We start from the raw sequence: 14,339 nt of genomic DNA, 5'->3' as shown, positions 1-14,339 counted from the left end.
CAATGAAGCAAATGCACAGATGGAAGCAATGACTTCTTTTAAACTCTAACCTAAGTTCTCTTCCCCATCTGTTTCCCTGCCATTAGTGTTTGCACTTGTACTTGATACTTGTACTTGCCATTTTTCAGTACACAAGTAGCTGAAGCAATTTATTACTGGTCCAAACCAAGACCACCAGCCTCCAAGCAGGCATTAAAAATGGCAAGTGTATGTGCAGGGCTGACAGCAACATTCCCATCCAAGAGCAGGCAGCAAAATGCGAGGAGGTTCCTCTCTGTCTGGGGGATCAGCTGCAGCCAACTTGAGAAGCTGGATCCTGAGGACAGCTTCTCTTCTTGGTGGTGCGAAGGGTGACATCTTAGTCATGTGAAAGTCTACCCTGACATAGCTAAAGGTGTGGAAATGATTTGACTTCACTTGTTCTCCAAACTGCATCAATATCTGCAAACACTGCATTTTGGTTCACACTACACAAGCACACTGATTTTCCAGAGTTACTTAAAATAGAGCCAGTGAAACTCTGCAAATGGAGAGCCTCTGCTATGGATGAGAGATCTTATTTCCATGCAAGGCTGAATTCGCAGAAAGTGTCCAGGGTCAGTCCCTGGTGGGAGTGCGGGCAGCACAGGCAAGGCTGTTTTCCCAGGCACGCTCCCCGCCACCCCACTGCAGGCACAGCCTCGGGCTGGCCGGGCAGAGAGGCCCAGGTAGCCTGGAGCTGGCCCAGCTCGGCCTCCAACCCACCACTGAGCTGCCTGGACCCCTGCTCTGTCACCAACAGCCCTGCAAAGCTGCCAAGGCTCATCCCTCCTAAGAGCCATTACATGAAAGACGGTAACTTCCAGCAGCTGGAACTTGGGATTTTACAGGGCAAGGAAAGACAGCAGAGGAAAAGCCCCAACTCAGGCTAATGAGAGCCCCAGCAGCCAGTCCAGTGCCCTCTCCTTGCCCGTGCTCGGCAACAGGGTGCCCCAGGAGCAGCTGTACCTCTTTAGCCATGAAGCGTAGCTTTGCCAGGATCCTCCTTGTCTCCTTAACCTTCTCCTTGACGTTGGTTCGAGTCAGCCGCCGCCTCACGCGGAGTGCCTGCTTTGCATACAGGATCTGAACAGAGAGCGTGGCTGTCACACACCCGGCCGTGACCCAGGCATGCCAGGCTGGCACCCCTCACAGGGGCTCTGCAGGGAGGCACCCATGTGCTGATCCCATCCATCCTGCCCCATCGCACCCCAACCTCCACCACAGCTCGCTCCCCAGCTGCTGAGAGCAAACCCCCATGAAATCGTCACAAGCTATTTAGTGAAGTGTGCTAAGAACTGGAGACTCCAGTAACTCATCAGCTCTGCCAATACCAGCTGGTAAAAGAAGTCCATGAGCTTTTGCATCATTTGGGGCAGAAAGATGTATAGGGAATAAACATTTCAGAAGCTGGTGGTCTAAGGCTCCAGATAGCGCCTGGAGGAGGCTTTGCACAAGGAGCAACTTGGGGCCACAGAAGAACAGGAATACAAAGATGTAGGAAACTGGAAGATGGGGCTGGGCTTTCATGTCCATTAGTTGTCCCTCTCTATGGCTGTTGTAGATCTGCTGGATGGGTAGCCAGCCTATGGGCTGAGTTTCCAGGAGCAGTAGGTCTCAGTGAGCTCCCCCACAACTGCCTGCAGGAATAGCCTGCACCAAAAGGCCTCCAGCAACCTACTGGGCATAAACACGCATGCGCTCAGCCACACAGGACAGGAAGGATGGCATCAGGGCACAACATCCGCATAAATCTGGAGGCAGCTGTGGCCAGTCCCTGCCTCTGTTCCCTGTGCTGGAAGCTGTATTGCTCTGAGCAGAGGTGGGAGACGCTGCAGTAAAAGCCGATGACTGATACTATGAGCCTTAACCCCAAATTTCCTTCTTAGCATCAATTCTAGCTGGTCCTCCAGAAGCATCCTTCAGAGCAGGGATTGCATAGGCTCCTACCACCACCACCAAGTCCCACATCTTACGATGTTGCGCATCAGGTATTTCGTCCGACATCTGTCAAGGTTGTTTGGATGTGCCATTGTTTTTCTCTCTGCGCTGAGTGAATATTGCCTGCAATGAGAAAAGCAGCACAGGCTTTGCATCCGCTGCACCCAGCAGGCAGAGCACAGCTCACACAGCAGGGGCACAAGCTCCAAATCCCTGGTACTAATCTGAATGCATCAGAAACCCCCCTCTCTGCAATGCCTTCTCTTCTGCAAGCTTTTTGATTCGGAAGGTACACTGGGGATTGCTCAGCACCTGAGGATCCCTCTCTACTGTCGCCATCCCAAGGCTGGGGACTGAAACGTGTATCAGACCCCACTGGGCCATCACAGTGATTGAAACACAAGTCTCTTGTCTGCAACTGAAGAGAGTGAAGGAAGTGTCCTAACATTTATGAAACACCCAGGAGTCCAGTAACATCGAGGCTGCAGCCTGTGACCCTTGTGTTTCCCAGGACTGGGGTCTCCTCACCAAGCTCGAAGAGCTACAGGGTCCTTTCCCCAGGTCGTCCTAGTTTTCTTCCGTTCATCCATCTCAAGAGGACAAGAGAGCAGGCTGTGCACAGCCCAGGCAGAACACAACACGACCTCCTAACTTGAAAAAAAGAAACCTTGGGAAATCAGGGACATGCTAACCTGCATCCAGCTACAAATTCCTCTAGCACCTCTCTGAGCCGTTCTTCTGCTTTAGCTTTTGGTCTTCTCATGAGCTTCTCCAGATCATCCAGCCCCTGCTCCTGTGGGGAAAGCATAACATTCAGGGAGCTTGTGCCTGGTTGCGGGGTCAGAGTGAAACATTGCAAGGATGCATTTGCCACAAATGATTTGTGCCCCTCTGCAGAGCTGGGGATTGTGAGAGTGCTGCAGGTCAGCACTGTGCTGCCAGGGACTCTCTGGAGCCTGGGGATAACATTAACACTGGTTGTTAAGACACCTTGTGTCTCAGTCCTTGAGCAGCAACTGAAACACACTGGCAAGCTCTGCTTTTGGATTTCTAAGCCCAAAAGGGAAAGACGAGGCCCTGGGAAGAAGCTGCACCCCCCTGATGACAGCCTGAGGCTGACAGCCTGCTCGCAGCAGCATCTCCCCAGTGCACATGCAACTCAGGACTGGCAGCAGAGGAGGTTTTTGTCACAGACGTTGCATCACTCACAGCTCCAGGGGACACCGTCAGGCTGCATCACAGCACGGGCAGTGGCCCTGCACTCACTGCACTACCCTCCGTGTCGAAAGGGCAGGCGGGACTGAGCCCTGCGAGAGACATGGACTCACATAGGGTGTGAGGATATTTAAGGCAAACATCTCACAGAGCAACTGCATGTGCTACAAGGAAAGCACACCAGGAAGGACTGTGCTGCAGACAGACACCCTGAACACGCTACGCTACCAGGCGCTCTGCCAGCTTGACGATCCGGTTGGAAATGCAGAGTCTCCAGGTGTGATCCTCACAGTAGCTCCACACATACACGCAGGGTTTCTCATGCTTCATGGGCAGGCAGCTGTATGACCTAAGGGCAGCAGGCACAGGAGGTTACGGCTGCTGTTTGGAGAAAGCATGTGCCATGTCACAACACAGCGCTTGCACACCCAGCACGGGGAGTAGCATCTAGGCCCCGTCCACCTCACAGAGAACCAGCTGTTTTGGGCCCCACACCGCAGACACGGATTCAAGCTGCTGGATCTGCCCTCTGCCATCCCAAACTAGCGCACAGGGTTTCTAACAGAGAGCGGCACGTGCCCAGATGAATGAGTTGGATGCTGCCGAGATTTCTTGCTGCTGTAGGACTGAGTAGTAGCAGGCACAGGGCTCACAACACAAACACAAAGACATTGCCAGGCCTGTGGGACAGACCAGGCAGCGTTCCCAGAGCAAACACATCATCAGAAGAGCTTGTCTATGTGTCTCGCCTGCCCAATATAGGACAGCATGTGCCAGAATACTCCTCCCCTTCCTCCTCCCTGGAATCAAGCCCTTAGAATGCTGCTTGTTAACCAGAAAAGGGACTGCTGTTATGCTGTTATTGATTGGTCAGTTTCCCTGGGACCCTGTCCTTGGCCACCTGCACACATCAAGCAGACACTGTAGGGCCTGTAGGGGTAATGGGCAATGGCAGTCAGCTAGGCCATGGCAAGCTGCAGGTTTGCAAAGAAGAAAAAAAACCTGCACAGCACTCACATTGCTGAGCAGACCTCTGATAACATCTGGAATAATCAGCCCAGGAAGCTGAGGCAGGACCAGGGCAGGTGGGAAAGAAGAACAAAGACGACTCACTGGTCATATTCTGTGGGCTCTGGTCTCTGGCTCTTCGTCACCGACTTGTTCAGTGCTGCCGAAGCTGGGGCCAGGACTTCAACATCCAACTCACCATCTGAACCAGTGTCCAGCAGAGGCTGCTTTTCTTCTTTCACTTCTCCCTTTTCCACTTTTCTCCATACTTTGGTCACAACTTCTTCAGCTTTGCCATAGTTTCCTTGAAGTTAAGCATTAAACAGTAAAAAGATAAGTAGGATCACTGTTAAATGAGTTTGCTACCTTGCAAAATCAGAGTGCAACCATCCTGCCAAGAGAAGCACATGGGCACGCACTGCTTTTGGAACTAGCGGTTCAGTAGCATCCAACCATCAGAGTATCACATGGACAACCAGGAGGTCTGAGAAGGAGCTAGGCAATTGCAAGGAAGTCCTTGTGTACACATTCAAGTGCCACCAGTTCCACCAAGTGCCTGCTAACTGTCATCTACACCCCTACACTGGGGTCAGCAGCAGTAACTCAGGAAGACTTCTCAGCATCAAGCACCTCCACCTATTCAGCTTAGCAGGTGGGGGCTTGGACCTGCTCGCCTGCTATTGTTTCCCCATGACCCACTGTCACAGCCCCTCAGCACTACATGGCCAACTCCAGTATCCCAGCTTCCCCTCCTTTGCTTCCCTTTCTTGCTCTCAAACCCTTCTACCTCTTCTGACCACCACTTCCTAGGAGAGCTTCAACCATTCTCCCCAAACAGGCAGTTCATACAAATACCACAAATGTCCAATCCCATAGGAAAGCATCCAGACTTTTAAGGTAACTAAAGCACTGTGCGTACTCCCTGGCCTCATCCCCCATCCTTCCTGAGTTCCTGTTTCAGAGGCACCAGCAGCTGGCACCTTCGGACCGCAGAGCTGACTTGGGCTGTCAGGGGGAGATTCACACTTCCCATAGTTTCTGGACATGGAGCCCTGGGGAATACCCACCTATAGAGACTTCAAAGCTGACAGACTTGGAGCTGAGAGAGGAGTCCATCATAGTGGCTTCAAAGAAGGCAGCGAAGAGGAGGAATTCCTCCTTCCTCCCCAGTGCGTTCTAAGCAAGGAGACAGTAATCAGCCTGAGAGCCTTGTGTGCTAAAACACTGCCTCAGCAGAAATTCAGAGCACACCGGGGCATGGCCCGTACATCAGTGGGATGCTGCTGAGGTCACCACTGCTGGGCCACCAGATGTGGGACATGTTTTCTTGGAAATCCGGGGGGGGTGGTGCAGAGCTTTGGCTGACGCTTGTGTGAAGCCACTGAGCTTGTAGGCTAAGGGATGGCTACAGTACCAACACAGCTGCATCTTGCCTGCCTTTCCCAGGCCAAGCAGAGACCCAGAGCCAGCTAACAGCTCCCTAACTCCAGGGGAGAAAAAGTACATGCTCAAAGGCAGCTATGCCCTGGGAGTAACAACCATGTGAGAGTCCTCCCTGTGCCAGGAATGCAGCACATGTGGGGATGCTCCAACCTTACCACGGGAGCGTTTGGGGGCTGCGAGTGTGGCCTCAGCCCTTGCAGAGGCTCAGGGAGCTCTGGATGGGCCAGCAATGGGCAGGCCGGGTTTGCTCCAGCACTGTTACACCAAGTGATCCCACTGCCTCTTCCCCATGAGGCCTGTGCATGCCACAGGCCAGCGTGGGTCAGCCATGCCAGTATATCAGGACTCACCTCGGGGAGTGGATGAAGCTCCTCCACCTCCACAGTGACCTCCCCAGGCTGCTCGGCCTCCTGAGAGTCCTCAGCCGCCTCTTCTCCCTGCAGCTGCCTCAGTTCTTTGGCTTTCTCCTTGGATTTCTTACTTTTCTTCTTCAGCTTCAGTTTGCTTAGAGCACCTTTTGTCTTGTCCCCAAGCTTCCTCTCTGCCACGCTGGGGCTACTGAAGATTTCCACTGTGATGGCCATGAGGATGCGCCCGCGGTAGAAGACTCCCTCACCCATGCCCTCATTGAGGTCTTTGTGAATGTCCCCCAGAGCCGAGTTCTGGGGGGAGCCATACAGGTTCACCCAGGCTGGGCCAAACGTGGGGTTAAAACCTGCAGTGACAGGGAGAGGGTCCAATTACACCACAGGGAAATGCAGAGAGACCGTACCCCAAGAAGACAGCCCAGGACACGGGGATGTGAGCATGCTTTGGCCACTCCTGCTTCCCACCTCCAGGAGACCACCATGGCTGCACAGAGGGTGCACGGCAAGGGGCTGCCCAGGACACCCTGCTGCAGGGGCAGCTGTGTCAGGCCTCACCATTCCTGCCAGGGTCTGAGATCTGCTGCAGGTCAATGTAGTGTGTAGCGATGGCCACGTCACCAACATTGGCATCATCCAGCACCTGGACTTTTATCTTCCTGGCCAGAGGTGGGAACATCTCAATGAAGCTGATCTGCTCATTCCACTCAGGCTCAGTGGTGTTGGTCACCACTGACGTTTCCCCCTGGGAAGGAGAAGGTGTGAAAGCCACACAGTCCCAGTCAGCAGCCAGAGCAAGGGATGCCTCAGAGCCTCTCTGGGAATGGCATGTCCTCCTGTCCCACCTGCAGATGGTGCTGGGCTAGCTCTGGAGGTGGCAGTATCCCTGCTCCTGCCCCCGTTCCAGCAGTTGCTCGCTGTGCTTCATCAAGCAGGGCTGTGCCAAGGCCCTGGCCGTGCCCTACACAGCCAAGGGAAACACTGGAAGCAAGCACCACCAGACCCAGAGGTGTCACAGGGTCCCCTGGGAGCACCCCCAAGCATACAAGGCTGCCGAGGGACTGATTCTCATCTTAATGGATGTCACAGGACCAGAAAACCTGGCCTTGGGTGCAAGAAAAGGGCCAATAGCTCAGTAAACTCTCCAGAGGGTGTCAGCCTGAGTCCAGCTTGCCACAGAGGACTTCCACTCCAGGATTTATTTGACCCTCTCCCTATGTTTAAGGACATGAAATCTCTGCACAGCCAGTAGCTCAGCCAGTGGCTGTGCTCAGGGCTGGGGCTGTCCCCCATGCAGCTCTCTGCAGAAGCAAAAACCCCATAAAAGCCTTCTTATCCAGACACCGCGCATTCATGGCCACATGGCTCAGACCACTGCCAAAGACAGCAAGACTTGGGCTCTCCCAGCCCGTCTCCAGTGGGATTGCTGTGTTCCACAGAGGCTCCTGACAGTATCAGCCCAGCACATACTGCTGCACAGCCAAGGAAGGATCAGCCTGGCCCCACGCAGATCCTCTGGCAGACTCACCTGCTGCCCACAGAATGAGACCTGCACATATGGGTCGACAAAGACTTTTTTCTCCCCTATGATCTTGGAGAAACCACCCATGATGCCTGCACTCATGCTGGGAAGGCCCTCGGCACGATACAGCTTGATGCAGACTCTGGCCCAAGGTCTCTCTGCAGGGACTCTTTTAGGCAGCAGCAGGTTCCTGAAAGACAAATTCATGTTCTGGCTCTTTCCTGGAGTCCAGGAAACATGATGCTGGGAAATGCCCTGACCAGCAGGAGGTTTGGATCCTGTCCCACCACAGGTCTCTTTTCCTGGGTCTTTCCCCATCACAAGAGGGAAAAATGGGGCAAAAAAGGTAGTGTGAAGAGAGACATGACAGTTTTCCCCAGGGCCATGCAAGACCACACTGCACCTACCTTTCAATGTCCTCAGCCCGGCTGCTGGAGGAGGTGGGAAGGGAGCCCACAACATCCCCACGTGCGGTGACGGAGATGTTGCACTTCACAAAGCCTTTCACGCCTGCCCGGGTGTCTGTGGGGTCACTGATAACAGCCCACTTCTGTAAAAACCTGTGATCTGAGAGGGAAGGAATGGCGTTCCCTGTGGAGAGCCCAGGTTACCATTTCACATCCCAACTACGTCTACACAAAGATTGTCCTGACCCTGCCTCTGAAGGTGAGACCAGCCCTCAGACAGCTGGGAGGAGAAGCAAGTGCTGGTCCTCATGTGAACTAAGCGCTTGAAAGACAGGGCCCTCACCAAACCCAGCACAGCATGAAGGAAACATCAGTTTTCGACAAAGCCAGAGTCAGGGGGCAGGTAAGCAGTACAGTCATACCTGGCTGGCTGTACACTGTCACAACATCTATCTTGAAAGTTCCTATGCATGTTCCCAGGAACGGTATCTTCTTTGAGTGAAAAACCTGCAAACAGCACAAATTGCCCTGAGCACCAAGAGATGTGGGCAGCCAGGTGACACATCCAGACACCTCTGAGGAGGACAGAATTGATAAGAGATGCCCGTTCCAATGCACAGCTCATGCACAGTTGCAAGCTCCTCATGCACACTGACCCATCTGACCCATTCCTGCCCAACCATTCCCACAAAGCTCACCAGCCTATAGCCCTCAGTGAAACCTGCACCATGGCAAATTCATGTGCAACCAACTCAGCTGCTTCTGCCAGCCCCAGATAAGCCAAACCCCTACAACAGACCAAGGGCAGAGCTGCTTTCCTGCAGGGAGTCCTATGTCCATATCCTGGTGGGTCAGGACACAGCCATGCCCTCACCAGGCTAGCGTCTCTCCCAAAACCCAAGCCTTGCTCAGCGCTTGCTGAACCCACACCAGCAGAAGAGACACGCAGCCTTTCTCAGGGAAAGTGCTGGAGATCATGCAGCAAAGGAGATGTTGGCTGGGTTTAGCTATCTTCAGAAAAGCCCCATGTTTTGGGGAAGCCCCTGCATTTTGGAGAAGCCCCTGTACTTTGGGCTAGTGGATTTCTGAAGGTTGCTCTCTGCCCCTCTGGTTTTTGTTTTACAAGTACAAATCACACCTGTCATTCTCCTCCACAACCTGCAGGAGGAGGCTCCAGGGTAAGGGGCAGCAGGGAATTCTCCCCCCTCCCAGGAAAAAGAAGGGCTGCAAGGCAATGGGCAAGAAACTGCCCCACCGCAGTCACTGGATGCAGAGAAAACCGGACACGCAGGAGATAAGAAGGCCCAAAGGCCCAGTGCCAGCTCAGAGCGGGGCTGGGTCTCTGCCCCACTGTGGCCATAGGAAGGCCCTTTGGTCTTTCTGCAGGACAGATGCCTCTGGCTGGAAAACCTGGCTGGTACTGGTACCCTTATTTTGCCCATCACTGCCAGCATCTACATGCAGAAGCATTGGGTTGGACCAGTTACTGACGAAGGGAAAAGAGGAGGACATACTTACCGAGATCTCTATGAGTCTGTGGAATAAAATGTCCCTTGGCTCATGGAATTCAAACAAAAAATACTGAAAGAGAAGAGCAAGACAGCTGAGCCCCAGGCTCCCAACATGGCCCCACAAGCACCTCTGCTTCAGAACAGCTGAATCCCGAACATCCCCTGCAAGGATGGCCCCAGCCACCTGGGACACGGGTATGGCAAGGACAGAGCCTCTGTCCGTATCACATACTTCATTGTAGAAGGGGCAGTTTGTTGACTTCTGCGTCGCTGTGTGCCTCTTCTCCTCTCCAACCTTGACTACCACAAAGGGGTTAATGTTCACCCCCACCAGCTTCTGCGCTTCAATGATATTAATCCCAACCTGAGAAAATGTGGGAGAAAACCTTCAGATCAGCTCTCTCCTTCTTTCCAGCTCTATCTTGAGCTTGTTTCAGCAATACCAGTATGCAAATGTGCAGGGCCCTCTTGCCACAGGGGTGGATGTTCGGGGCAGGCAAGAGCATGGCTGCTGAAATCTGCTATGGTCAGGACAAATTAAAACGGTATTTGAGATATTTGTTTCTTTCAGACAAGCAAGGAAATGAAGTGTTAAATTCCTAGCACCTTTGACAAGTGCAGCCTCCCCAGCAGTACTGTCCCCACTCATTTCCTGGTCCCAAGGGGATGCAAATTCCACCCCCAGAAAAGCTTCCTGCTTGGTCAATAGGACCCAGCTCTGAAAAGAAGGAGACCCAAATGTGAGTCCACGTTTATACAGAACCAGATTTAAATCCATAGCCAGGCTGGGACACCTGCCCTGAAATCTGCAGGGCAAAAGACGGGACTGAACTCTATTTCACAACTTCAGAGTGGTTTCAAATAAACCTGATGTCAGAGCATTGGCCAGAGCCACAGCTTCATACCAGTCTCCCAGCATCTCCAAGAAAGCCCCTGCAGCAGCCCTCCACCTCCAGCCATGTCCCACAGTTGTTCCTGGAGGCCCAGGCAAGGCCCTGGGGAAACTGGAAGACACCAGTCCTGCCTGGATGCTCCCAAAGCTCTGCTCAGGCAGTGTTTTGCAGCGGCACATGCGGCTGTCAGGCTGATTCTGTTCTCCTATAGATCCATAGCTAACTACATGGCCCAAGAAGAAATTGTGCTCTGGGCTGGCTGATGTTGGAGCCAGCACTCATGGATGCAGTCTGCTCAGGGAATCTCACACCCTGCCCAGGGAAGCCACACAAAGCAAGAAGGTGTCTTCATGCTAGAAGCCTCGCCTGAGTATGTGGCAACTGGAGAAGCCCAGGCCTGCAGCAGCGCAGCGAGGGACCGGCTGTGGGGCCAGAGGCAGCTGCAGGGACGCGCACCCAACGCTGCAGTACCTGAAAGCTCTGTGAGGTTGGGGTGGCAAAGAGGTCCCGTATGGAGCAAAGTCTGGAGCGGCTGCACAGAAAAACAACCCGAGTGAGCAGGTGCCTTCATCTACATGGATCTGAGCAAGCCCCCACCAAGGGAAGCAACAGAAACCCTGGCAAATAATAGCCCCTTGCCCTGGGAATGAGCAAATTCCCAACAGTCCCTGTTTGGGGCCATTGGAGATTGAAGGTTTCTGACATTTTGCAGAAGCAGAATGCCAAGAGAAGCAAGATGCCCCCAGAAATCACCCCATGAGCTGGCACTTTTCACCCCAGGGCCCAAGCAGGGGCCAGAGAGAATATCACACCATGGATACCTCTTCACAGGGCTGAAGACAATGCCCGAGACCTCCATCTCAGATACATCGTAGAAATCTTCTTCTTCCTCCTCCTCCTCTTCCTCATCGGTCTCCAGGCCTTTTGCCAGCTTCCTGCCCAGTGCGGCAGCCCTCCGGTCCAGTTCTCTTGCTCTCGGCCCCTCGGCTGCCCTGCAAACCCCCACCATGCCACACGCCGCATCATCAGCCCCGACAAGCGGGTTGTGCATTCCCCTCCACCCACGAGGGTGAGCCGATACACTCAAGTAGGGCTACTTACTCCAGCTCCTCATATCCAGGATTGCGGATGATTAACTCTGAACTGTAAGAAAAAGAGATGCTTTGCTGAAAAACAAGCGTGTTGAGGCTGTTCACTGATGCATTTAAGTAATAAGGCCACAGCCATGCTTCTGCTTGGCTCTTGGCAGGGACGTGAGCATCCTCCTAAGCGATGCTTTTCCACTGTCCACCCTGTGTGCCCAGTGCTTTACATCCAGCACTCCAGAAGTGATGCTCCCCAGACCTTGCTGCTGCCTGTTATCCTGTCCACCCAGACACCCGCATCTCCCCTGGCCTTGGGCACCACCTGTGTGCAAGGTGCTTGGGGTTGCTACAGTCCAAAGCCACGTCCTCTGCACCTTTGCAAGCACAAAGTCTTTCTCCCGTCAGCCAGAAAGGCTGCAGAAATGCTCTGGAGTCCGAAAGGACTCCCAGGGTGCAGTGGGTTGTTGCAGTCACGGGCCTTCTGTGAAGACAAGGTATTTTCTGCCCAAGAACTCTGCTCACTTATTGCCACTGTAGAGCAGGGATGCACCAGCCTGGCCAGAGGTGGAGAGTAAATGAGGCTGGATTGCATCCCAAAAGCTGCCACTGGCAAAGGCAGATGTACAACATGCCTGGAAATTTGCTCCTCCCAGGATTTTGATACCTGTCTTTCATCCGATAGACAAAGTCCTCCTCAACCCAGGTCCCAGCTGAGCCATCTGGAGGCTGGTAGCGCAAATCCAACTCAATGTAGATCTACAAACAGAAAATGAAATTGCTTGAGAGCTTGGCTGCCACAAAACAACCACAGAAATATCACAGAAAAGGGAAAGGGGAGCATGGAAGAAAAAAAGTGAGATGCTGGTGGAAAGAAGGGGAAGGAAGGGGGTCACAACCCCATAAGAAGCCTATTTATACCATACTCTACTTGTCTGACTCCATCAGTGAGCTAGAGTTAACCAAACTCCCTCCCCTACAGCTTCCCAAACTCCAGGGTTCACCGAAAAAAACCTGGCTCAAGTTTCCAAATCTAAAATATACCGCGGAGAGGCCCCCAAGAGCCTTCTCGGGGCACCTTTGACAAGGAAAGTGGGGAGAGCCCGGCAGCAGAGCAACCGAACGTGCAGGGGTTTGGAGCAGTCTCTCTGTGGGAGGCACGAGGCAGCTCCCTGACCATCCCCAGGCATGACAGCTTGGTTTAAAATACCACAGGAGCCATAAGCACACCCAGAGTCTGCATCATAAGAGACATCAACTTAGCATTAGTAATGAAAAAGGACAGCCAGAGAAGTATAGGGCATGTTGAGCATCAGCACAGCCAGCACGGGTCTGAAAACACTTTGTTGGCAGGTGACCAGCCCGATCTCAAACCAACACAAATGCACAAGAATTTCCCAGCAGAGGCCAAAATTGCAGCCATGGAGGAGGTCGCTTCTTAGTAGGCTGAAGGGGATGTACAAGCTGGGTTGACAGCTCAGTCCCTGGAAAACACCTGTTTCTGGGAGGAGAAATACATCCCAAGAAGGCAGTAGTACCACGAAAGGCAACAGCAAAAGCTGGATGGATGCAGAATCATAGAATCGTCTAGGTTGGAAGAGACCCTTGGGATCATTGAGTCCAATCATCTACCCTACTCTACAAAGTTCTCCCCTACACCATATCCCCCAACACCACATCTAAACGTCTCTTAAACACATCCAGGGATGGTGACTCAACCACCTCCCTGGGCAGTCTATTCCAATGCCCGACTACTCTTTCTGTGAAAAATTCTTTCCTAATGTTCAGTCTGAATCTACCCTGTTGGAGCTTGAATCCATTCCCTCTTGTTCTGTCATTAATTACCTGTGAGACCAGCACCAACCTCTCTACAGTGTCCTTTCAAATAGTTGTAGAGAGTGATGAGGTCTCCCCTCAGCCTCCTCCTCCTCAAACTAAACAGTCCCAGCTCCTTCAACCGCTCTTCATAGGATTTGTTTGCTAGGCCCTTCACTAGCTTCGTTGCCCTCCTCTGCACTCACTCTAGCACCTTGATATCTCTCTTGTATTGAGGTGCCCAAAAATGGACACAATACTCGAGGTGTGGCCTCACCAGTGCTGAGTACAGGGGCACAATCACCTCCCTACTTCTGCTAGCCATGCTATTTCTAATACAAGCCAGGATGCCGTTGGCTTTCTTGGCCACCTGGGCACACTGCCGGCTCATATTCAGCCCCTTGTCAACTAGAACCCCCAGGTCTCTTTCTGCCAGGCAGCTTTCCAGCCACACCTCCCCAAGCCTGTAGCACTGCATGGGGTTATTGTGGCCCAAGTGCAGGACCTGGCACTTGCCCTTGTTGAAACTCGTACCATTGATGTTGGCCCAATGATCCAATCTATCCAAGTCCCTCTGTAGAGCTTCCCTATCCTCCTGGGAATCAACACTCCTGCTTAACTTGGTGTCATCTGCAAACTTGCTGATGATACACCCTATGTCCTTATCGAGATCATCAATAAAGACGTTAAACAGAAATGGTCCCAACACTGAGCCCTGAGGCACACCACTTGTGACCGGCTGCCAGCTGGATTTAAATCCATTGAGCACCACTCTTTGGGACCTTCCAGTCAGCCAGTGCTTGATCCAGAGGATCGTATGCTCATCCAGGCCGTGCGAAGCCAGTTTTTCCACAAGAATTGTATGGGGGACAGTATCCAATGCTTTTCAAAAGTCCAGGTATACAATATCAACAGCCTTTCCCTCGTCCAATATTCAGGTTATCTTCTTTATCTCAGAAGCCTGAGATAAAGCCAGGTGAATAGCTGAGAGACTGAAAAAAAACACCTTCAAACCACCAGGAGGAAAAAGGGTGCAAATAATTCAAGTCCCAGAGAAGAACAGGACTTGGAATAGCAGGAAGGGCTTTGTCCCTACTTTGCTAAAGGAGCAGCGGTTGA

General features: G+C 52.8%; 1 protein-coding gene across 1 annotated transcript in view; it reads right to left on the bottom strand.

Annotated features, from left to right (window-relative positions):
- The window catches only part of LOC309678079 (fer-1-like protein 4), a 40,794-nt gene that overhangs the window by 21,138 nt on the left and 5,317 nt on the right, over window positions 1-14,339 (bottom strand). The window contains exons 5-21 of the mRNA XM_082491010.1: window positions 12,073-12,164; window positions 11,425-11,466; window positions 11,145-11,315; window positions 10,795-10,855; window positions 9,663-9,794; window positions 9,438-9,500; window positions 8,342-8,426; window positions 7,920-8,079; window positions 7,519-7,702; window positions 6,549-6,735; window positions 5,976-6,340; window positions 5,250-5,358; window positions 4,288-4,486; window positions 3,403-3,523; window positions 2,652-2,752; window positions 1,995-2,082; window positions 988-1,104 (exon numbers count right to left, since the gene is read on the bottom strand). Of these exons, the coding sequence (XP_082347136.1) occupies window positions 988-1,104; window positions 1,995-2,082; window positions 2,652-2,752; window positions 3,403-3,523; window positions 4,288-4,486; window positions 5,250-5,358; window positions 5,976-6,340; window positions 6,549-6,735; window positions 7,519-7,702; window positions 7,920-8,079; window positions 8,342-8,426; window positions 9,438-9,500; window positions 9,663-9,794; window positions 10,795-10,855; window positions 11,145-11,315; window positions 11,425-11,466; window positions 12,073-12,164 (2,277 nt within the window). The remainder of the gene's footprint in view (window positions 1-987; window positions 1,105-1,994; window positions 2,083-2,651; window positions 2,753-3,402; window positions 3,524-4,287; window positions 4,487-5,249; window positions 5,359-5,975; window positions 6,341-6,548; window positions 6,736-7,518; window positions 7,703-7,919; window positions 8,080-8,341; window positions 8,427-9,437; window positions 9,501-9,662; window positions 9,795-10,794; window positions 10,856-11,144; window positions 11,316-11,424; window positions 11,467-12,072; window positions 12,165-14,339) is intronic.

The sequence above is a fragment of the Vanellus vanellus genome, assembly GCF_965231255.1.
Source record: "Vanellus vanellus genome assembly, chromosome: 15".
In the NCBI taxonomy this organism is placed as follows: domain Eukaryota; kingdom Metazoa; phylum Chordata; class Aves; order Charadriiformes; family Charadriidae; genus Vanellus; species Vanellus vanellus.
This window is presented reverse-complemented; position numbering and strand designations above follow the sequence as displayed.